The 24,220-nt window shown below is 36.3% G+C and overlaps 2 protein-coding genes across 4 annotated transcripts in view; one reads left to right on the forward strand and one right to left on the reverse strand.

Annotated features, from left to right (window-relative positions):
• The window catches only part of LOC111140909 (RPTOR independent companion of MTOR complex 2), a 134,092-nt gene extending 114,407 nt beyond the window's left edge, over positions 1-19,685 (forward strand). Inside the window, exons 33-39 of the mRNA XM_022493171.1 lie at positions 2,520-2,697; positions 3,492-3,576; positions 4,580-4,813; positions 12,721-12,876; positions 13,186-13,309; positions 14,719-14,857; positions 14,982-19,685. Of these exons, the coding sequence (XP_022348879.1) occupies positions 2,520-2,697; positions 3,492-3,576; positions 4,580-4,813; positions 12,721-12,876; positions 13,186-13,309; positions 14,719-14,857; positions 14,982-15,056 (991 nt within the window). The 3' untranslated portion in view covers positions 15,057-19,685. The remainder of the gene's footprint in view (positions 1-2,519; positions 2,698-3,491; positions 3,577-4,579; positions 4,814-12,720; positions 12,877-13,185; positions 13,310-14,718; positions 14,858-14,981) is intronic.
• Positions 19,686-21,345: 1,660 nt separating this feature from the next.
• Positions 21,346-24,220, reverse strand: part of LOC111141176 (oncostatin M receptor) — a 51,726-nt gene continuing 48,851 nt past the window's right edge. For all 3 annotated transcript variants that reach the window (XM_022493550.1, XM_022493549.1, XM_022493551.1), the window contains exon 18: positions 21,346-24,185. In XM_022493550.1, coding sequence (XP_022349258.1) covers positions 23,631-24,185 — 555 coding nt within the window. In that variant the 3' untranslated portion in view covers positions 21,346-23,630. The remainder of the gene's footprint in view (positions 24,186-24,220) is intronic.

Here is a 24,220-nt window from a genome sequence, read left to right on the forward strand (position 1 = left end):
AGTCTAAATCTATCAGTAAGGTTCATGAATTGTATTTAGAAGACGTACCTCTGACACATAGTCAAAGTTGATATTTATTCTAACAAGCTTGGATATCAGGTTTTCAGGCCTATAGGAGCAACAATTAGAAGCTTCTGATTGGTAGGAACACTATAATGGGAAAGGACAGCTGATAAAATTGGTAGCAAAGAAGGAAACTTTTGTAGTACAACAAAAAATTTAAAAACTCAAGAGGTCACTGCAGCCAGGGCCAGTAAGTAACCTAGCACAGCAAAATAAGCAGTAGAAGTAGTATTGTCATACGGCTCAGTAAAATAACCAAGGTGCTGTTAACTCTGAACCATTCAGTTAGGTTGATTATATCCCGTCAAAGCAGGCATTTCTGTCCAAATTGTTGAAGGCATAAAGAGAGATGCACTGTTTAAATATTCTGAAGAATAGACCAGAAAAGACAGCTACCCCCAGTCACTTATATCTTAACCAGTCTGGGTTCTTAGAATCTTATTTCCTGTATTCTCTGTTAGACCAGGAGAAAGTTATTTGGAAATTTTACTCCTGGATTAAAGATGAATGGATGTTTTTATTGGGAGGGAAAAAAAATAAAAGCAAAAAACAGCAGACAGGAACAGCTTGTACAGAGGCGTGACGGCATAGCAGAACCTTGTGTTTATCAAATCTTTCGTTTGTTTTTCAAATTGTATTTAGTACCTATTGTGTGTGTACCAGGTTCCATGGAGAAAAAAAGTGGTGTTGGCATTAGTGTTTCTATTCCTACTTCTTACCTTTGGTTAGTTCAGAGAAAATGAAAGTGATGGAAGCTAACTACAAATTTACTTTCAGATTGGAATCCAGGCAAAGAAGGACTGTTGTTACTTGTTTTGTTTTCTTATAAAATTAAAAGGGTAGGCATGCAGATGCCTGTGGTATAATGGAGAGCCTGACACAGCAGTCTTAAAAATCATATCTCACTCAGCTATTTCCTTGGGACATGGTAGAACAAACACTGAAGTAGTTCTTAATCCTAACTAATCCTGGCACTGAGTGAATGAACTTGAAACAGTGTTTCATAAACTCTGCTGTAATGTCTCATCTGCCTAGACTTCAACAGCTTTGCAGCACTTCATCAGCCCAGAACAAAACTAGGCAGACCTCAGTTGCTCACTATTATGAATCTGTGTGGGAAGGTTCATGAATTTTGAAATATCTAGACCTTAGTTGCCTCATCTAATAGAATTTGGACTAGATCAGTGGTTTTAAGCTTTTCAAATACTGCTTTTTAACTAGAGAATCTCTTTCTTCACAAAAGCATTTCTGTGAAAACCCAGTTTGCAGAATAGATTAAAACGGAGCTAGTCAGTTGAAGTAGGGATTGGGAGGGCAAGTAATCCAATAATTCCTTCTTTCACCCTCAGTACTCCTTTAAAGAAAGAGTTCTATGAAGTAAGAGAGGTTTAACAATATAATTTTAAAACCACTGACCCATTTTATGAAATTTGTCAATTTCAGTTAGTGGTTTTTACTATATTTTTTTTTTAAGATTTTTATTTGTCAGAGAGAGAGAAGCTGAGGGAGAAGCAGACTGCGCTGAACAAGGAGCTCTGTGTGGGACCCTGGGATCTGACCTGAACTAAAGGCAGACACTTAACCGACTGAGCCACCCAGGCGTCCCCACTATGATAACCTTAAGAGTTACAATTTTGAAGGATTTCTTTTGTGTGCATTATTAAATAATTCCTTTTTAAATATCAGGCTACGTTGTTACATTTTAAATGACTTGGGTTTCTCAATGCCAATGTACATTAACTGGAGCCTTGTGTAGTGCCTTGTGTATATGAAGCAAGTGCCTAGTAAATATTTTAGCATGTATGTTGCATGAATAAGAAATCTGTATCTTATGGAAATATTAGTATACCATATTTAATATGGAGTCACTAGCAAGAAATGCATTGAGGAAATATCAGTGCTTTAAATAAAAGTGCCTTGTAATATTTACAAATGATAACATAATTGCTGTTTTGTGTCTTTCTGCTGTGTTACATAAATCTTGTTCCTATAGCCATTAAAGTAATTAGCATACAAAGGATGATAATTGTTCTTATTTTTCATAAAAATAATGTTAAATGGAGTTAATAATCATGCCCTTGGTTGTATGATAGCAAATTTACTGTTTGAAATGATTGTGAAGATAGTGCTTGGATCATACCTGTGACTTCTGGGGTCATTTTTTTTTTTTTTTTTTAATTCTAGATATTGAAAGTTATCTTAATTGCCCACCTTTTCACTTTAACCCAGGAGGCCATTGTAGTTGTTTTTCATAACAGTCCCATTACGGATGGTCTTTTGTATATCATTTTATAACAGCTAAATGATTTCAAGTGTTTATATGCTCCTAATAAAAAAGGTACCACTGTTTAGTACTTGGCTAGCTAAAAAGTTACAAAAATTATAATTTCTCTATATGATAAATACTACAAATCAAGAAATTAATGCAAATGGTTTTTTTTTTTATGGTTTTATAGGTTCATGAAAGCTTTAAGTTATGCTTCATTAGATAAAGAAGATTTATTAAGTCCTATTAATCAAAATACCCTGCAGCGATCCTCCTCAGTGAGGTCCATGGTGTCCAGTGCAACATATGGTAGTTCTGATGACTATATTGGTCTTGCTCTTCCAGTAGACATCAATGATATATTCCAGGTATCATGAATTCTATATTCTTATTATTTCATATTGTGTAACTGCTTACTAGAAATTACAATTTAAGTGATTACTATTTTGGGAGAAGATAATTATTTTTAAGGCAGTTTTGCTTAAAAACATTTTGTGATGAAAATTATTTCACGTTTCTCAACTGTTCTGTACTTTTTTGAGGTGTATACCATTTGGTGGTATACACCATTCCAAGTCCCCAGAACATTATACTTCCTTCTCTTCCCATAGTAAAACAGCATCTTGTTTGATTTCTCTACCAGTATATTCTCTATAGAAGTTTAGTGAATTCTTACTTTGCTTTTTAATCACATTTGATTTATCCTTGTGTTTCTGTCTTTTTTTGTTTTTTGACATTGAACACAAAGTTGTGTAAGTTCGAGGTATACAGTATATTCCTTGTTTTTTGTTTTTTAATCCATGAACCTGTTTATCCTACATAGGACAGTCACATGTGTCCAGTAATATAAAGTTGTCCTAATCCCACGAGATACTCATAAATACCTACATGATACAGCACTAAAGAATCCACATTTGCTCAGGAGTCTAAAGACATTTTAGATAAATTCTAAAAGCAATTATTTTAATATTTACTTAAATTACTAAGAGGAGATGAAAACTTTAAGGATTATTTGTTATTTTATCAAGTTTTGGTAATTTAACCTTCTTTAGTGAACTTTTTGTTGTAAGTTCATGTGCTGTAGTAATTCTATTTAAATTGCATTTTGTTTAATTTTGCTAATATTCATAAAGTGAACTTCTTCATAATTGATGTGTTTTAGGTAAAGGATATTCCCTATTTTCAGACAAAAAACATACCTCCACACGATGATCGAGGTGCCAGAGTGTTTGCTCATGAGGCAGGAGGTAATGCATGGTTTTTGTTTTCATGAGACTCTTCTTTGTATTAAAAAGAAAATTCTTTTTAAAACAAAGTTGATGAAAAAGAAAATTTTTTCAGTAGGATGACATTAAAAATTCAGATATACTTACTTTTGGATCAACTTAAAAATTATGCCAAAATAATTGTTTGAGTCAATTTATTTATTTTTTTTTAAAGATTTTATTCATTTATTTGTCAGAGAGAGATCACAAGTAGACAGAGAGGCAGGCAGAGAAAGAGAGAGAGAGATAGAGGGAGGGAAGCAGGCTCCCTGCCGAGCAGAGAGCCCGATGCGGGACTCGATCCCAGGACCCTGAGATCATGACCTGAGCCGAAGGCAGCGGCTTAACCCACTGAGCCACCCAGGCGCCCCTTGTTTGAGTCAATTTAAAACTAAACCACAGTATATTTTTGTGAGGGACTGTAACCGTTCTACCCAGCCTCTCAAGAAGACAAAAACTAGATCATTTGATACTATTTTTAAAAACTAATGCATGAAAAATTTGTGATTCTGATTCTCAAAGGTGTTTGGGGAAATGAGAGAGAGAAAAATGTGCTTAAATATTACATGATTCTCTTTATAATGAACAATAAGATTATAATGAATATATGCATGTTAGCCATAGGTTTAAAGCTTCATAATCTTGATTTTTTTTAGTACCTCTTTAGACTCAGAATTATTACATTTCTTTATAGAATTACTGAGAATAATTGAAATTATGTCTTAATTTTATGATTTTAGTTTTCCATTTTCATTTAAAATTTTATATTAAAGTAATAGAAGCTTATCTGCTAACTTTATTTTCCTAATTTTAAGCAAATCATTCTTTTTTTCTCCCCAGTTAAAGATTTTGAGTCGTAAAAAGAGTTCTGGTTTTCTTCGCTTGTATTCCTTCTTTAAAAATTCATGTAGTTTGAGACATCTTGAAAAGAGGTGTCATTGATACTATCTTTATCAGATTTTGTTTCATATTTACTTATGCACAGGTCTTCCATCTGGAACTGGAGGTCTTGTAAAAAACTCTTTTCACTTGCTACGACAGCAGATGAGTCTTACAGAAATAATGAATTCAATCCATTCAGATGCTTCTCTGTTTTTAGAAAGTACAGAAGACACTGGATTACAGGAGCATACAGATGATAACTGCCTTTATTGTGTCTGTATCGAAATTCTGGGTTTCCAGCCCAGTAATCAACTAAGTGCAATATGCAGTCATTCAGGTAAGTGATTATGTCCTTCTCTACCTAATTTGAATGTGCTCCAGTCACAAGCCATGTCCCACTTCTGTTGACCATCCCTCTTAATTCGGTTCTTACTACTTCAGCCTTAGTTCGGTCACTCAGCATTTCCCTATTGGAAGATTGGAGGTTAGTGTTTTGTCTCCAGTTTTGGCCCCTTCCAATTCATCTTTCATAGTCTTCCCTGGGATTAGTCTGTTGACAGTTCTTTACTGGCAATTCATGCCCACCACACAAGATCACACAAGATTCTTTGTGTGATATATTGTCTTTTTTTTTTTTCCCGTTGGACTATTATTAACATAAAATGTTACATTAGTTTCAGATGTACAGTATGATGATTCAGCAATTCTATTTTTCTTCTCTTTAAGTTATTTTTTAATTCCAGCATAATTAACATACAGTGTTATATTAGTTTCAGGTATACAGTATAGTGAGTCATTAATTCTGTATATTCATCAAGATAAATGTGTTCTTGATCCTCTTTATCTCCTTCACCCATGGCCCTACCCACCTCTCTTCTGGCAGTCACCATTTTGTTTGCTGTGTTCTAGAGTCTCTTTTATTTGTGTTTCTTTTCTTTGTTTGCTTGTTTTATTAAATTCTACATATGAGTGAAATCATAGGGTATTTGTCTTTTCTGATGACTTCAGTTAGTACTATTTTCTCTAGGTCCATCCATCCGGTGCTGTTGGAAATGGCAAAATATCATTCTTTTTTATAGTCAAGTAATACTCTATTGCATTTCTATACCACATCTTTAGCCATTCACTATAAAAACTCACTTGGGTATTCCATATCTTGGCTATTGTAAATAATGCTGCAGTAAACATAGAAATGTATATATCTTTTCAAATTAGTGTTTTTGTTTTCTTTGGCTAAATTCCCAGTATAACTGGATTATGTGGTATTTCCATTTTTAATATTTTTGTCAGGAATTTCCATACTGTTTTCTACAGTGGCTGTACTGTAAAGGGCATTCCCATTAGTAGCGCATGAGGGTTCCTTTTTCTCCACATTCTCACCAGCAGTTGTTATTTTTTGTGTTTTGATTTTAGCCATTCTAAGAGATGTGAAATGGTATCTCGTTGTGGTTTTGATTTGCATTTTCCTGATGATGAATGATGTTGAGCATCTTTTCATGTGTCTGTTGGCCATCTGTATGCCTTCTTTGGAAAAATGTACAGGTCCTCTGCTCATTTTTAATTGGATTATTTGGTTTTTTGGTTTTGAGTTGTTTAAGTTCTTTATATATTTTGGATTTTAAGCCATTATTGCATATGTCATTTGCAAATGTCTTCTCCCATTCAGTAGGTTAACTTACTATTTTGTTGATGGTTTTCTTTGCTGTGCAAAGTCTTTATTTTAGTGTAGTCCCAATAATTTTTAAATTTTTGTTTCCCTTTTGTTTCCCTTGCCTTAGGAGGCATATCTGGAGAAATGTTCCCATAGCTAATGTCAAAGAAATTAGTACCTGTTATTTTCTCTAAGGGTTCTGTGGTTTCAGGTCTTACCTTAGGTCTTTAATCCATTTTGAATTTACTTTTGTGTATGGTGTGAAAGTGGAATGAAAGTGGTCCAGTTTCATTCTTTTGCATGTAGCTGTCCAGTATTTCCAGCACCATCTGTTAAAGAAATTATGTTTCCCCCCTTGTACAATCTGGCTCCCTTGTATAATTTGTCTTAGGTTCATTGACCAAATAAGTGTGGGTTTATTTCAGGCCTCTCTCTGCTCTGTACCAGTGATCTATGAGTCTGTTTTTGTGCCAGTACCATACTGTTTTGATTACTTCAGCTTTGTACTATATCTTGAAATTTTGAGGATTACTTGGCTATTTGAGGTATTTCACCATTCCATATAAATTTTAATATTAGTCTCGTTCTCTGAAAAATACTGTTGCTGTTTTGATAGGATTGCATTAAATCTGAAGGTTGTTTTGGGTAGTATGGATATGTTATCAGTAGTGGTTCTTCTAATCCATGAACATAGATTATCTCTCCTTTTGTTTGTGTCATCTTCAGTTTCTTTCATCAGTGTTTTGAAGTTTTCAGAATATAGGTCTTTTCCTTGTTGGTTAAGTTTTTCTCCAGATATTTTCTTATTTTTGGTACAGTCGTAAATGGAATTGTTTTCTTAATTTCTCTTTCTCCTACCTCATTAGTAATGTATAGGAATGCAACAGATTTCTTTGTATTTCATAATTCCGGGCATGAAATATGTGTTTTCCCTGCTATTCCCTCTTCCCCTGGCCCCCATACAGAAACCAACATACCAGACAGTCCCTTTGGCTGGTCCACCTCATCCTGAATGACAGTATTTTACACATGAAGCTGTCCCTCACTCTCTAAGTCAGATGTTCGCATTCCTTCATCTTTATTCTCATTGTCCTTTGTACATGGATCTCTTATAATCAATATTGGTCATTATTTTTTTCCCCTTCCACTCATTAAGTTCTTTCAGTATATGGACTGTCATGTCTTTTCATTTTTATATTTCTAATACCTAGCTGCATAGTATTATGTACTATGTCTACATTGTAGTAGACAGTATGTTTTTGGTGAGGGCAGACCCAGATTCAGCTGTCTTATATGATACAACAAATGCCATATGCAGATCTTCCCCAACTCATGATGGAGTTACATCCTGATAAACCCATCCTAAGTTGAAAAAAATCATAAGTCAAAATGCATTTAAAAGTCAGGAAACAGGGGCGCCTGGGTGGCTCAGTGGGTTAAGCCGCTGCCTTCAGCTCAGGTCATGATCCCAGGTCCTGGGTTCAAGCCCCGCGTCGGGCTTTCTGCTCAACGGGGAGCCTGCTTCCTCCTCTCTCTCTGCCTGCCTCTCTGCCTGCTTGTGATTTCTCTCTGTCAAATAAATGGATAAAATCTTTTAAAAAAAAAAAAAAAAAAAAAAAGTCAGGAAACAACAGATGTTGGTGAGGGTGCAGAGAAAGGGGAACCCTCTAACACTGTTGGTGGGAATGCAAGCTGGTGCAGCCATTCTGGAAAACAGCATGGAGGTTCCTCAAAAAACTCAAAATAGAGCTAACTTATGACCTAGCAATCGCACTACTGGGTATTTACCCTAAAGATAAAATGATCTGAAGGGGCACTTGCACCCAAATGTTTATAACAGCAGTGTCTGCAATAGCCAAACTACGGAAGGAGCCTAGACGTCCATCAGCAGATGAGTGGATAAAGAAGATGTGGGGTGTGTGTGTGTGTGTGTGTGTGTGTGTGTGTGTGTGTATACACACACACATATATATAATATATATAATGGAATACTATGCAGCCATCAAAAGAAATGAAATCTTGCCATTTGCAATGACGTGGATGGAACTAGAGGGTATTATGCTGAGTGAAATAAGTCAATCAGAGAAAGACAGTTATCATGATCTCTCTGATATGAGGAATTTGAGAGGCAGGGCAAGGAGTTTGGGAGGTAGAGAAGGAAAAAATGAAACAAGATGGGATTGGGAGGGAGACAAACCGTAAGAGACTTTTACTCTCACAAAATAAACAGGGTTGCTGGTGGGTAGGAGGGTAGGGAGAGAGTGGGTTGGGTTATGGACATTAGGGAGGGTATATGCTGTGAAATGTGTAAACCTCATGATTTACAGACCTGTACCCCTGGGGCAAATAATACATTATATGTTAATAAAAATAATTTTAAAATGCATTTAATATACATAAGCTACCAAACATTATAGGTTAGTCTATCTTAAACCTGCTCAGAACATTTTCATTAGCCTATAGGTGGGCAAAATCATCAACACAAAGTTTATTTTATAAAGTGTTGACTCTCTCATGTAATTGATTAAATACTGTACTGAAAGTGAAAAACAGAATAGGTGTTTGGGAACAGAATGGTTATAGTGTATTGGCTGTTTACCCTCATGATCGTATGGCTGATTGGGAGCTGTGGATCACTGTCACTGTCCAGTGTCACAAGAGAGGATTGTACCACACATGACTATCCAGGAAAATTTCCAAATTCAAAGTTTGAAGCAATAGAGTTTCTATTGAATGTGTATCATTTTTGCACCATTGTAAAGTCCTACCATCATAAGTTGGGCAACATGTATATTAGCAACTTCCAACTAATAGGTGTTTGTATATGTGTTTAAAGTGTTTCCATGGGTACCTTTTCTTGGTGAGTATCACTTAGCCATGTTCAGAAAAACCTAGTGATATCAAAGTTCTCTGAGTCACTCTTCTAAATTTTTCCTTGGTGTTCTGATTAAGAGCTTTCCAACTGATGGGTTATAGCATGCTGATGCGCCGCATAGGATATGGGTGTGCTGAGATCATTAATTCCCTCAATGTTTCCATGCCTCTGGGGCCTGGGTTTGGACAGACCCTTGGACTAGGCATTTTACACTGTGAACAGCCCCTGTCCAGGGCTCCGGAATGTTGTAATTATTGTCATTTCCTGCGAGTGAGAAGTTTGGGCAGTATTGTTCTGATGTATTGCGCACTGTAAAAAATAATGTGTTTTAAGTCATTTTGGCTCCATCATTTATGATATTTTTAGTTTCTGCAAGTTCTGCCTCATTTGTATACTTATTCATCAGCTACTTAGGAAGTACTTACTACGGACTCGACTTTACTGTTTTCTACTTACTTTATCAAATAAGAAATAGGGAATCCACCTCTCATGTACCTAGTCACAAGATCGCTAATTCTATTGTAATCCATTTGTGACCTGTCGTGGGGAGAATTGATCAGGCAGAGCATCATAAGGTTTGGGACTTGCGAAAGACGGCAGGTGGAAAGGCGCTCACCTTGGCAGCCATCAGAGCCTCTCAGCTGGTTGGCCAGTGATAAGATGTGTTAGAGTAAGAAGCAGCAGGGGAAGAATAGCTCTGAATTGGGAAATGATTACAGTTTACTACTGATACCCATCTTAGAAGTGTGAAAGGAGGAAGGCCAAATGGTTAAAAAGTTGCCAAACCTTCATTCATTCATTCATGCCCTCAACATAATATTTATTATGCTACTACCACGGGTCAGGCATTAAACTAGATGCCAGAGAAAAATTTGTGAGAGGGAAAAGTAAAAAACAAAACACATAAACACTGTTCTTGCACTCTTTGAGCATTCAGTGAGGAAAGAAATGGGTGAATGGATTGATTGATCACTTGATTAATCGAGTATGTGAATATATGTGAATCGAATGTGTGCATATAGTACTGCATTTGTAACAAGTGCCATCAAGAATAGGTACATGGTATCAGCAAAGGAATATAACCAAGTAGGCAGGTCAAAAAAGAGACTTCTGAGAAAGTTACTATTGAGCTATGATCTAAAGAATGAATAGAAGCTAAAAAAGGTGAAGATGGAATATAGAAAATTTAAAGAATGAGTGAACAGCCTAAGCAACGGTCTTCTCTTATGAGAGCATGCATGGAGAGTAGTAGGGACCAAAAAGACATCTGTGTGAGTAAAACCTAGACAGTAAGAGGGAAGCAGGTATATGATCAGCCTGGAGAGATGGGCAGCGAGCAGGTCCTGCAGAACTCTTGCTACCTAAAGTGTGGCCGGCATACCAGCAGCATCAGCATCACCTGAGAGCTTGTCAGAAATGCAGAATCTCCAACTCCACACTATGCGCAGAATCAGAATCTGCACTCCCACGAGACTCCCAGGTTGTTCACGTGCATAATAAAGTTTGAGAAGCATTCCTGTAGGCCATATTGAGGATTTTGTATATCAGGAAGAAGACTTCCATATTGTCCATGGCAGATGACTAAAAAATAATCTCTGTGCTATTTAATGATCATTTTAAAGGAACATCTAGACTTGAACATAAGACATTTCTTTGTCTAAAACTTATGGTCTGGTGGTAATGGTTCAAAAATTTAACGCTCAGAGGAAAGGCTATTGGAATAAGATATCTGGTAACGTTTTAGTCTGCATCTGCCACCTTCACAGATTTTTATGCATTGTATGGTTCTAGTGTGCTTAGAGGAATGTTGTTTTGTTTTGTTTTTTTTGTTTGTTTGTTTTTTCCTTAATGAGAATGCTTGACATGTTCAGAGATAGGACCTGATTCTGACAGGTTAGAAATGCTAGGAGTCATCATAGGTTAAAGGTGAGGCTGAAATAGTTTCCAGAAACGTGTTGACTGAATGAATGAACTTTCTTACTGTTCCTTGTGCTGAAATACTTTGTCATCATAGTCCCTGGGTAGCATATCTACTGATTCTAAAATAATATATTCATCTCTTACCTAGTTATTCAGCATTACTGTTTTTTATTTTATTTTTTTAAAGATTTTATTTATTTGACAGAGATCACACAAGTAGACAGAGAGGCAGGCAGAGAGAGAGGAGGGGAAGCAGGCTCCCTGCTGAGCAGAGAGCCCGATGTGGGGCTCGATCCCAGGACCCTGGGATCATGACCCAAGCCGAAGGCAGAGGCTTTAACCCACTGAGCTACCCAGGCGCCCACATTACTGTTTTTTAAATATATCTTCAGTTCTCAGATTTTTGGCATAAGTTTTATTTTTTAAATCAATGAATGATTAAATAGCATGTGTTACTTTTACGTGCCTGAAAGGCACATGATTTCCTTAATAAGCAAAATTTTAAAACTATGCTAAATTTTATAGATCATCTATTCCAAGGAACCAAAGCATTTTCTACTTAGTATTTTATAAATTGTCATCTTAGGAAGTATTTGGAGGTGAGGTGAAAGGGTCATATCTCTTCAAAGGAAAACAACATTGGGAGAGATTGACATTGGTTTGGTTTCCTGGGTTTTAAAAATAGAGCTTTTTTGTTCTCTACTGTGACAACATGCTATAGTAGAAAGAGTACTGTACCATCTCTCAAAAGCTCTTACCTTCTGGCTGAGTTGTATCTCCTCTCTCTGAATCTTTCTTCTTTCATGAGATGAAAACTTCAATTAATTTCTAGTATTTCTTATAGTACCAAGGTTGTATGATTTTATAGGTTGCCCAGTGTTACTCTCTACAAGAATAGCCAAAGATTTCCTGATGATGTCCATTTGCTCTAATCATTGTAAGTGCTCAGGAGAATTTTAAATCAAAAAAGTTAATGTCAATTTAGCAATACTGAGATATTTGGTTGACTTCGAAATCCCATCTAGGAGTACCTTAGCAATGCATGGGTAGTGTAGTAAATTTAATTCTAAGGAATGAACTGATAACCTCAGGGAAGTGTAATTCTTATATTGGTAATTATTAAATGGGGAGAAAAGCAAGTCACAGAATAAGAAATATAACATAATCCCACTTACACACCCAAAGAACCAGAAAAACAAAGTTAAAGTAGCAAAAGATCTCAAAAGATATATATGTTGGGGGTGCATGGGTGGCTCATTGGTTAAATGTCTATCTTCAGCTCAGTTCATGATTTCAGAGTCCTGGGATCAAGCCCTACATCGGGCTCTCTGCTCATCAGGGAGTCAGCCTTTCCCTCTCTCCTTCTGTGTTCTCTCTGTCTCAAGTAAATAAATAAAACCTTAAAAAATACACACACACACGCACATATGTGTGTGTCAAACTTTGAACTGTATTTCCCTTTGGAGAGGTATTTATTGTGGGGGTGGGAATATGGGATGGGGTAGATAAGATATATATCTGTTTCATTCTACGTACATCTTTCATTTGAATTCTTTAATCATATATTCATATATTTTGTAATTTAGGAAAATAAAATTTCATGTATAAATGTCTCTAGAATTCAACAGATTTCACTATCTGAGCAGTACAAATTTACTTTGAAGATCATCATGGAAAATAATTGTTGAAAACTGGAAAGAAATCATAAGAAATCATCTCCTCTGTGGTATATAATGAAGCATAGGAATTAAACCATTATGATACTTTAATAGAAATAACTGTTTTTTTTTTTCTTCAGACCTTCAAGACATTCCATATTCTGATTGGTGTGAGCAGACGATCCATAATCCCTTAGAAGTGGTTCCTTCTAAGTTTTCGGGGATTTCTGGATGCAGTGATGGAGTGTCTCAAGAAGGCTCAGCCAGTAGCACCAAAAGCACAGAACTGCTACTCGGTTAGTTTGCAGATTTACATCCAAGCATTGTTAATAAAACCATACTTAGTTTTGTTGTTGTTGATAAGTAATGGAAATTATCTCAAAACTACAAGTCAGTTTTATTCAGGTGTACTTAGCCAACTGTTGGCGCTACTGTTGTGTATCCTCTTAGCCTTCCTCTTCCATTAGAATTTTGATCCCAAAATGATTGACAGATTAGGTGCAGTTTATCTCCGTTTGAGATCTTTAGGTAAGATTTAAAGAATCTCACAAGTTGCAATCATTTTCTATTGTGATAAAGATAGAATATTTTCATCTTTTCTTTAGGTGTTAAAACAATTCCAGATGATACACCAATGTGCCGTATACTCCTTCGCAAAGAAGTCTTGAGATTAGTCATTAATTTGAGTAGTTCAGTATCAACTAAATGTCATGAAACTGGGCTTTTAACGTAAGTAAACTATAAACATGGCTATTCTTTGTTCTGCTTTTTAGGGTGAAAAGATCCTTGAAATACTTCAAAAGTTAGACTAATTAGCTTACATCTGTAGTTCTGCATGGTATATCTGTGTGAGGCTAGATTTCTTTCACATACTTCAACCAAAATAACGTATGGTCAAAGATTGAACACAGAAATAGGTATGTGAATCCAGCTATCTTCTATTAAGCTGGACTTTAAATTAAAGAGACCTGTAAAAATGTAAAATACCACTCCTCTCACTTTTTTGGTTTTAAAAAAATTATTTTTCATTAAAATGTAAATATTTATGGGGTACCTGGGTGGCTCTGTCAGTTAGGCATCCGACTCTTCATTTTGGCTCAGGTCACGAGATTGAACCCCATTTTGGGCTCTACACTCAGGGCAGTCTGCTTGGGATCCACCTTCTTCCTGCCCGCCCCCCCAACCCAAACACCCCCACCCCTGCTTGCTCACTCTCTCAAAAAAAAAAAAAAAAGTATATATTTATGTTAACAAGTAATGGGTTTGTTTTTTAAATGAATTAAAGCATATTTTGAAGTTTTCTCAATTTTAATTTCTAATATGGTAATTAGCAATGGCCAAAGCCCACAAAAAATAAGCTTTTGGGGGTCTTCTTTAATTTTTAAGAAAGTATGCGAATCCTGAGACTGAACAGTTTGAGAAAGGCGGCCTACACAAAAACAAGTGATATTTTCTTGGTTTAATTTTTTCCCTAATTTTCCACTTTTCTTGTAATAAAAGTTGCAAGATTTTAATTTTTCTCCCCTAAATCATAGCAACACGATAAAGGAAAATTCACATTGAACTATGGCCATCATTGATCTGTGCTATTAAAAGTAGTGCGGTCCTCCGAAGAAATGCAGCTCAGAGTCTCCTGTGGACCTTTTAAAAGAACTGTAACACAGATGCCGGGGTCTCCTGCAGACCTCCTGGCCAGATTTTCCAACAGTAGTGGGTCCTTAGCCTGTGTGTTACCCCAGTGCCACCCCACCCCCGCTTCTGCGATGCTATCTTAGCTAAAAGCCACTGTTAGAAGGTAGATAGATACAAAGAGCCCAGTCAAGGATATTTCAAACTTAATTTTGAAAATAGTTTAGTCATCTTAGGCTGATAAATAAGTTTTGCCATTTCTCATGCTAGTGAAAAAGAATATTTCTGACTCTCTTAATCATCTTAAGAGATAACCCCAAACTTAAAATATCTATTTAAAGTTTGAGGTAGAAATATTTAATATTTTATATTCTTATGCCATCATTCCAAATATGCCATCTGATCAATGTCTGGAGGAAAAAAATATTTAAAAAGTGGTATTGGAAGGAAAAATAGTAAGTCATTATTAATAGTTTTTAATCACACCATCATCTTTTCTTTGGTTTTAGAATTAAAGAGAAGTATCCTCAAACATTTGATGACATCTGCCTTTACTCTGAGGTTTCCCATTTGCTCTCACACTGCACATTTAGACTTCCATGTCGGAGGTTCATACAAGAGTTATTTCAAGATGTACAGTTTTTACAAGTAAGTAAGATTTGTATTTCTCAAATTTAACTTTCAAGAATAATTCTGTGTTTGGGATTAAGAGAGAGATTCTATCTTTCGATAGCACTAGAAGGTCATTCACAGTTTACCACTTCTTTCCTAGATGCATGAAGAAGCAGAGGCTGTGCTGGCAACATCACCAAAGCAACCTTTAGTTGATACATCTGCTGAATCCTGACCTCATGGTTATGATGTATATAGATGAATGCTATATATATTCATATTTGTGGATTTCCTAAAAGCCTCAGAAAATGCTGGCTGACTGGGCAGCAAAGACAGGAGTTATCTTCTGTTCCAGCCATTACTGGTACACGCACAGTTGGAACTGCAGACTTCCCTAACCAAAACAACTTCCTCTTTTCCCTGTTGAACCCTCTGGGGGTTCATTGCTCATTACCACAGTTTTACGAGTTTTAGTTTCCATAATATGCAAGAGCCAAGCACTGAATACCTACATAGGTATTTTCTATTTTTTCATTTTAAGAGCATAGTAACAGTGGAACAATAATAGGATATCCAGAAGCACCCTTCACGCAGTTATTTCTGAATTCTTTTTTTAGGATAAATATAAAGATGCCTTGTTTGTTAACTAACTCCTGGAAACCAGGAATCAGTGTCTCTGAGGCTACACCCTGTCCCACAGTGGGGTGTGCTGTAACTGCTGGTATTAGAGGGGGAACTTTGGCCCTTCCACATTTTTCTTAATATTTGTAACACTACTTCAGAGGTTTGTAACCTCAAAGCAAAAGAAGAGCCTCAACAACCCAGGACTTGTAAGTTATTTTTATGTTACTAGACTTGCAAACAGTTTTGTTTTCTGTCTCTTCAGTTTTGTGGCAATGTGTTAGTATAGGTTATTTGAACCAATTAAGGTTTTTCACTACAGTTCTTGATTCCAATCAGAATGTCATTTTATAATTCAAAGTATTTCCCATTTGTAAATGTTTTCAGTGGACTCCTCATTTTCATCAACTTCCCATGTCACCATTTGAAACAGGAACTTGAACAAGCGCTATTAATTGAGACCTAAAACAAAAGAAAGCAGTAACTAACACTTTGGATCTCTTGACAGAGAAGTTTGCCTCTGGTTTACACATTCCATGGGAAAAGAAGAGCCATATTTCCTTTTAAAAAAAATCATAAATGCAACTTGAATTATGATTAAAAATTGTAGTGAAAAGCCTTAACTATCAAATTTTAAAGCAGCAGTAATTTAATTTTTTTCTATCAGTGTTCTTGTTTTGCACAAACTGAATGCAGTGATAGGTGCGTTTATCAGTACAGTCATTGCCTTTATCATATTTGTGAAGTTATTAAGTTGATGAGGGCAAGGTTTTGTTTATTTGTGTGTTTAATTTGTATATGTTTAAAGATATTTGGAAATCTTTACAGGAATTAAACATATATGCAAATTTGTATATAAAAATAGCATGGCCATCACCAGTAGAATGCTTGTAAATGAAAGGATTATCTTTTTTGAGGTCTATATATAAATAGAAAAAAATCCAGCTGGACTGATTAGGACCCCTTTTTTAATTCATTTGTTTATACCATTTTTACAGTTAACACATCAGCTTTGACACAGCCCTAGTACCTTGAGTAATATTTTCCCATAGTACAGATCCTTTTTATAACAGGCTTGTTCTTTGAGATCTCTGTAAAGAACCCTGTGAACTAGAAAACATAACTCACAGAGATAGTTTTCGTTTTTATTTTTATTTTTTTGTTTTTGTTTCTTTTTAATTTACTGGCACTGAAAGTTCCAACTGGGATGAAACATTTCATCTCACTTCGTAACACCTCTTCGACTGCACTTCAGTGAATTGTTCTTACATGCACTGTGTAGCAACTTACATTTATAACAAAGCAGATAAGGGCTGTAAGCTGCTGCTTATGTTAAAAAGTGGTTCTTCAGATTTTCTCTCATAAAATCCAAGTGAAAATAAAATATTTTTTTTAACTTTAATTTATCACTGAACCCAAGTGTTTATTTAAATGTTAACAGTACTATTAAGAACGTTGCCTGTCACCTTGGTCTTTGGTCTTGGATGACTAAAATGCCTTCCAGAGAACCAAATGTCAGAGTTACTAGACCAAATAGTGGTTCAAAAACTCCAAAGGAGGTAATTTAGTAATCTTATTCATAATGGGGTTGACATATTTTAGACATTCATTTTAAACACTACCTCAGTTAATATAGAATATAAAATCTGTGGTTTAATCCCTCAAAAGTTAACAGTAATTCTTCTTTGTCACACACACACACATACACACACACACACACACATGCACACACCTGTCCCCATCCTGGACCCCACTTCACTCATCCATCTTGAAATGAAGTCTCTGTTACTATTAGCCTGAACAGTTTGACTATTACTTTGAAAGACATGTATGTATACATTATAATAATTGCCTGTAACACTTAGTTTGGAGAGACAAGAGTTTTGTGGTTATCAGTAATCTAAGAAAAAATGTCTGTACTTAAATGCATAGTGCTATTTGGTTTATCCATATTTCACTGACAGGTCTAATACGTTTTCAAGTACTCATCTGTATAAAGGTAGACTTTTATGATGAAAATGCTCACATGCAGTGCCAAGTGATTAACTTAGTGTTTAAAAACATTAAATTATAGCAGAAAAGATTAGGAATGGTGTCAGTGGTAATAGAAATAATCGAGAAAATCATCTATAAATAATAGATACTACCAGACTATAAAATACCAAAATAATGTCAATACTGTAGTTTTTCAAGATTTTAGAATTAATCTTAGTCCTATAAATTTGTACTAATGGTAATTATTGAACAATTTGGAGGAATTTGGGCAGTTGTGCTGGTTGTAAACTGTGAATATCTAATTGTAAAGTGAACTGTCATTTCTAATTGAAATTTTTTTTCAAGAACAGATTTCAGCTTCACATACTAAGTAAATACTGATAAATAATAAGGAAATTAGAAATTAGTATTAATAATTAAATATGGTCTAAAATTTCTTATACTTTTATTTCCTATTTATGCCTAGGTAGATTTGAAGGGGGTAAGTCTCCCTAATAAAAATTTTTCTAATAAAGATTAGTAGCATAAGTACATTCTGTAAGACAGCGACATTAAAAGAGGCTCTTTGGAGGAATATACATTCTTAAACTAGTTATTCTAACATCATGTGTACAAGGTCTTTTGAAATGGTAGCTTTTTTAGCTCTTTTATCCAGAGCTTGAGATAATTAAAGCTGAGTTTTTCAGGGCATATTAAAGTGTTCAACAGTGAGGTGTCAATGCTTATTTAGACTTGTCTACTGCTCTTTATAATTTTTTTTTCATTCCATTCAGAGGATGCCTTTTATCCCCACATTAAAGCACAGATCATTGAGCAATAAAAACTAATCAAATTGTCATCCAAATTATAACTGCAATTGTTTTTGCATGGTAAGAGTGAGGTGCTAATTTTGTGTGAGATTAGCTTTGTAAAACTACCTTGGGAAATAGTCCTTTGGAGTTAAGGTTTTCCCCCCTTTTGTTTTATGCTTCCAGTGTTGTCTAAAATTCACAGTCCATTAAACTTGGGAAAAAAGAAAAGGTAGAATTAACAGAGTTTTATGAGAAGAACTGATGAAATAAAAGAACATTTCAGGTTTTCCAAAATGTAAGTTGGGAAAGGCCTCCCTTGGCTCCCCCTTCAGGAAATCCATTGTCACAAGCTTAATTTCAAGAGTTGCACCACAGCGAGAGTGTCATTATAATAGCACACTAGTGAAATGGATGGCAGTGCTTATCGGACAGTATTGAAATCTGTGAGACTCTTTCTAGGAACATGCTTTTTTTCTTTAAGTTCCAGGTTCCCAAAGTATTTCTCATTCATAGTAGGTTTTTATGACTCACACAGGATGTGGCTCCCCCCCGCACTGGAGTATTTTTATAATGTAGGTGGATAGCTATGCGACAGCATGCATTAATTGCACATCTTGTTTTTCTTGACAAAATATTTAATTTGAAAAATATAATTTATGCCAAAAAGTACACTTTGTAATTTTGCCACTAAATAGGTTGACTTAGCACAAAATACAAAGTCTTGGGGCAGAGCGGGGGAGGGATAAAAATTTTTCATAGATAATAGTTGAAAAATGCTCCATTACTGGCCTGACAGAAACCCTGAAGCTGCATTGTAAAACAAATGGTGTAAATTAGTTTTGAAAAGTGGTAAGGGATTGTGAAAAAAATCTCAGACTTACTGCTCCCTAGCCACATGATATCCTTTTTTTATTTAGTAATAAGCTGCTACATATTTGGAGGTTCTGGTGTTTGTAGGTCACTGAACAGACATTGAAATCTGATTTATATTGTATAACTGTAACATAGAAAGAAAAAGTATTTATATATTTTCCGTAAGAATATTTCATTGAGTTCTGTATAATTTAAAGAAGGTTTGTCCCCAAATGGTTTTGCTCACCTTGATTTTTTGTGTGTGTGTGGTTTTCTTGTTTTTGTATAATGTGTACAGTTTATGTCAAGGGCATTAAAAGCCTCCTGAAGCATAATCTTATTAAAGGGATACATTGTTAATAAAATGTACTTAAAATTCTTAAAACTTGTGTTGTTCTGTTTGAAATTTTAAACAATCAGTGTTGATTTAATTATGTACCATAGAGGCTGACACGTGTGACTCCCAGTAAAAATGATTTTTAGGTACCACAGATAAGAGTCTAGTTCAGTAATACATTAGTGGCTCATCCAGATGTTTTGAGATATCTACACTTTAAACATTCTTCATAATCTAAAACAAATAACTTTACAGGTTTTATTTTTAAATTGAAATCATTATGGAGTGTTTGAAAAAATGGATCTATCTTTAGCCAGAATAGTTCTGAATTTTTTGAGGAAATAATATACAGTAAAGACGATGAGTATGATGATGACGTTTCTGTGGAAGGTACTTGATTTCTCAGGCAGAAACTGTCCTGATCAGATGGGCTATCAGTACAGCCACCTAGTGGCAAAAGAAAATACCACAAGGGAAATTACCAAGGCTGGAAAATAAAATTCAGTGTCAAAGCCAGGTCAAAGCTAGTTTACAGTTGTCTAAATGTGGTAAAATATATGTCTCACTTTCAGAAATAGATTTGTTTGGATAGACTGGTCTTTAGGCACATTTCTGTATATCATTTTCCCATCGCCTTCTGTGTATGTTTGTTGGTCAACAAAAACAGAGTTGGCCCCAAAATAAACTAAAAGCAGACTTAATAATCATTAGACAGCTGATCTTTGGAAAATGTGGACCTAAACTTCAGAAAGTTTGTTTCATTTGAAAAAACCCGATTCTCTGGTACATAAAAGTTCTCAAAAATAAAGTATCGTCTTAGTCCATTCAGGCTGCTATAACACCACCACAGCCTGGGTAGCTTACAAACAACAGAAATCTGTTTCTGCCATTCTGGAGGCTGGAAGTCTGAGGCCAGAGGGCTAGCACAGTTGAGTGAGGGCCCTCTTCCAGAGTGCTTGTTGTGTACCTACATGACAGAAGGAATAGGAGCCTTGCAGGGTATCCTAAGAGCATTAATCCCAAGTACATGAGGGCTCCAGCCCTGTGACCTAATTATCTCCCAAAGGCCCCATCTCCTAATACTATCATCTTTGGGGGCTAGGATTTCATCATATATTGAGGGGGACTGTCATTGAGATCATAGCACGTACTTTTGTGTTGATTTCAAAAAAAGCAAAATACACTAAAACTTTGTCTCTTTAATGCTTATCCTAGAGGATTAAGTCAACTGCATTTGCTTGGTACTTTAAATTGAATATATTTAGTTACTGTGTTGTAAATCTTTTAACTACTAATTCTGAAGGGTTTTTCTCCTGTTGCATCTCTTCAGGGGTTTCTAAAGTTCTACTTAATGGAAAATGTTAGATAAGTTTTGTAGATTCTTTGAGATGAAAGCCAGTTTTCTTTCGACAGAGCTCTTAGGAGAAATACTAGTTGTCTAATTCAACTTGATTTTCTCGATAAATACACTTTCTAGTGGAGAATCTGTTTTGCTAGAATCAGCGTTGAGTCAGGTAGATGCTAGCATGTGAGCAAGCTCCTTTGGCAAGTACGTGGTTCTGCTGCGTGGCTAAGTCTCTGCTCTGCGTGATCGTGGTACCCACGCAGCTGAGGCCCACTCTCCAGGTTGATGTGATATTTATAGGTCATTAATGCCAGTCTTGCACACCATCAAAATACCTTGATATTTTTAAAGCGCTGTTACTAATTTGGCTTTAGGTACTTTGTTTTGTTTGTTTTTAAGTAGGCTTCATGCCCAGCGTGGAGCCCAAGGTGGGGCTTAAACTCATGACCCTGAGATTGAGACCTGACCTGAAATCAAGGGTTGGACACTTAGGTGACCCTAGGTAAAAATTTTTTTAAGGTATATTATGGTTATATGAGGAAAAATAGGGCTTAGAGAAACACAAATATTTGCAGGTGAAATTGTATGATTTGCTTCTAAATACGGTCAGGAGGGAGAGTGAAAAAGGATCTGGATGGGCTGAAACAGCCATGGGTTAGTAGCTGTTGGAGCTGATGATATACATAAGGGTTTGTTAAACTATTATACTTTTGTGTCATTTGAAATTTTCCAGGAGTATTTTTTTAATCCCGATTTTACTACATGAATACAAATTTCAGAGTTTCTGAAGAACACTTCTTAAAGCAATGCTGTTAAGATGGCACATAGTATTGACATTAAGGCTTTAAATATGAATGTATTTGATGTGATGGGCATGGGTGAGGGATGTTTATAGCCAGAAGTGTAGTCACGGTGATAATGTAAGCATAAAGTTACGTAGCCCAGCATTTCCTGTTGGTGTGTTGCTATTATTTCAGAAAGACATGATTTGACTTAGTGCGTCTCAAAGTTGAGTGTGTGTCCAAATGCCTGGGAGGGAGCTGATGAAATATACAGACTTCAGGCCTTGTGCCATAGAGATTCTGACGAGGAGGTGTGGAGTGGTACCCAGAAATGTACATTCTTAGTAAGCTCACAAGGTGATTTATTAACTACATTTACTGTTAAATTCTTACTTCATTGAGGTAGAGAAAATACCAAATGCCGTGGTGAACTATTAAGACTTTTTGCGACAAAAATGACTTTGAGCTTTCATGGGTTATTTTTAAAGGAAAATCTATATGAAAGATACCGTTTACAAATCAGTCTTCACTGCCATTGACATTTCTTTTGTAATTGTTCACCATGAGAAAGCAATAAAGAGGCTAAATGATGACAATACTGGCCCCCGAGGTCGTCTCGAAACTATCCAACTAATCGAGATAGTCGTTTGTACTGTTAGTAGTACATAACCAGCTTTCCCAACGAAAGGTTTAGTTCTACATAAGAAAAAAGTTGAAAAGCCTGAATAGAATCCCTGGTTTGTGCTGGTATATTCAGGCCAGTTGGCAGTCCCCTCACTTGCAGATGCGGATCTTTTGCTCTCACTCTTGGTTGTGTCGTGTTGATGACACACTGCAGGGCATTTGGTGCCAGAGGTCTAGATGGTGTCATTTCCAGCACAGCAAACAAGGGACTCCTGATCAGGCTTGCTTAGAAATGTGATAAATAAACAGGAAGCGTTGATGGGTAGAAGGAAGAGAAAGGAACAGGCACATACCGAACACCTGTTAAGCATCTGGTGCATTTGTATATATTGATTCAAGGAGGCAGAGCTGCTGCTGAGCGAATACAGAACTTCCCACTCTATATAGCTTTTTACAATTCTGTCGAAACCATGCCCAAAAATGACATTTCTGTTTATTCACTGTTAGCATAATAGGAATATAAATGAGACAGGGTATTTTCCTGACCCAGACAATTGCAAGGACCGAAGGGTACTAAATGAAAACAGGTCTTTATATATAGTAGTTCTTAAAAAAAAAAAAAAAAAAAAAAAAGAGGAACCATAAAGTGTGAATGGAATTAATAATAACATTTTCTTTTTTCTATTCTGAGGTAGTTGTCAAAAATTATGGCCAAAGACTGATGTCTACCAAGTAGGAGTGCTGTTGTCTTGACACTAAGTTCCTTGCCAATCCCATTCTTTAACTGTAGTAAGCTAAATGGAAAGGCAGTTGTGGGGATCTTAGTTTATATTCACATTTCTTACCTTTCAGATAAGGTCTATGGGCCCAGAAGAGTTCATTTTACTGCCATCAATGAACTACAAATTGTTCTCACTTAAAGGCAAGTCTCAAATCCCGTTTTATTCTCAAACATCTGTGACTCTCTTAGTAAACACACCCAGAATAAATTAATCTGGGCATCTTATGGTCTAGTAATGAATCTTCTGTGGCCTTCGCTAAAACCTTAAATCTAGTTTCTTTACCCTTAAGATACTGGACATGGGGTAAAACTTAATGGAAATATTTCCTTTCTAAAAACTGAACTTCCAGAACCATAGCCACCCTGTCCAATACTGAGTGGGCAGGGTCTATCCCCGTGCCAAGTGCCAGGTCTGCTCTTCCAAAGGTGAGCCTGAGACACAGAGCAGCAAGGTAAGCCTATTCCCATGATCCCACCATTTCTACGGCAAGCCTGCTCCAAGGAGAGATGTTAAGTTCCATAGTTTCTGACCTTTGAAACCAAGCCAGACTCTAGTGGTCTCATGTGCCAACTGGGACTGCTCACTGGAAACAGGTGCCGAGGCATCGGGTGATGGAATGGTGCTGGCGATGCTCCTTTTTTGCGTCTATGTAGCATAAAGGCATGAAATGGGTATACTGATCAGTGGTAGTGTTCACCTTCATCTAAAAGGGTAACGGAAGAGAGGCTGCTACTCCCACTCGAGGGAGGAGAGGCAAGACCCAAGGGTATGGCCATCTGCATTTTATATTCTGAACAGAGTGCTGGCTCTGGTGGATTTATGGGGAGATTGGACTTGTCTCCAGACATGGGTGAAGCCAACTGGGACACATAATTTAGACTAGTTTCTCCAGCTGGAATTTCTCCCAGGGAGTTCATGTAGTTTTTTTCTAGTGCCTTTAGTAAATTTTCAGGTGATGTCAACAGTCCCAGCTGACTTGGTGGGGCTTTAGGGGGTGCTGGGACATGGCCACAAGAAGCAGAGTCAGAAGCTGCCTGATTATAGGTAAAGTTCTCAAAACAGATGCAGGGTCCAGGGCTGGAGTATCTCTTCTCTGTTGGAAGGAGGTAAAGGTAGGTGGGCTTGGTAGACTCAGTTTCCGTGAGTGACTTCCTAGTGCCTTCCTGCTTGTTTAGAACTTCAATAGAGTCGGGAACGCAGTCCTTGATATTCATTATTGTTAGGTGAGGATTCTCCTGGAACAAACAAAAAACATGCGAATATGAAATGT

The sequence above is a fragment of the Enhydra lutris genome, unplaced genomic scaffold (genome assembly GCF_002288905.1).
Source record: "Enhydra lutris kenyoni isolate GAN:26980312 unplaced genomic scaffold, ASM228890v2 scaffoldscaffold5, whole genome shotgun sequence".
Classification (NCBI taxonomy): Eukaryota; Metazoa; Chordata; class Mammalia; order Carnivora; family Mustelidae; genus Enhydra; species Enhydra lutris.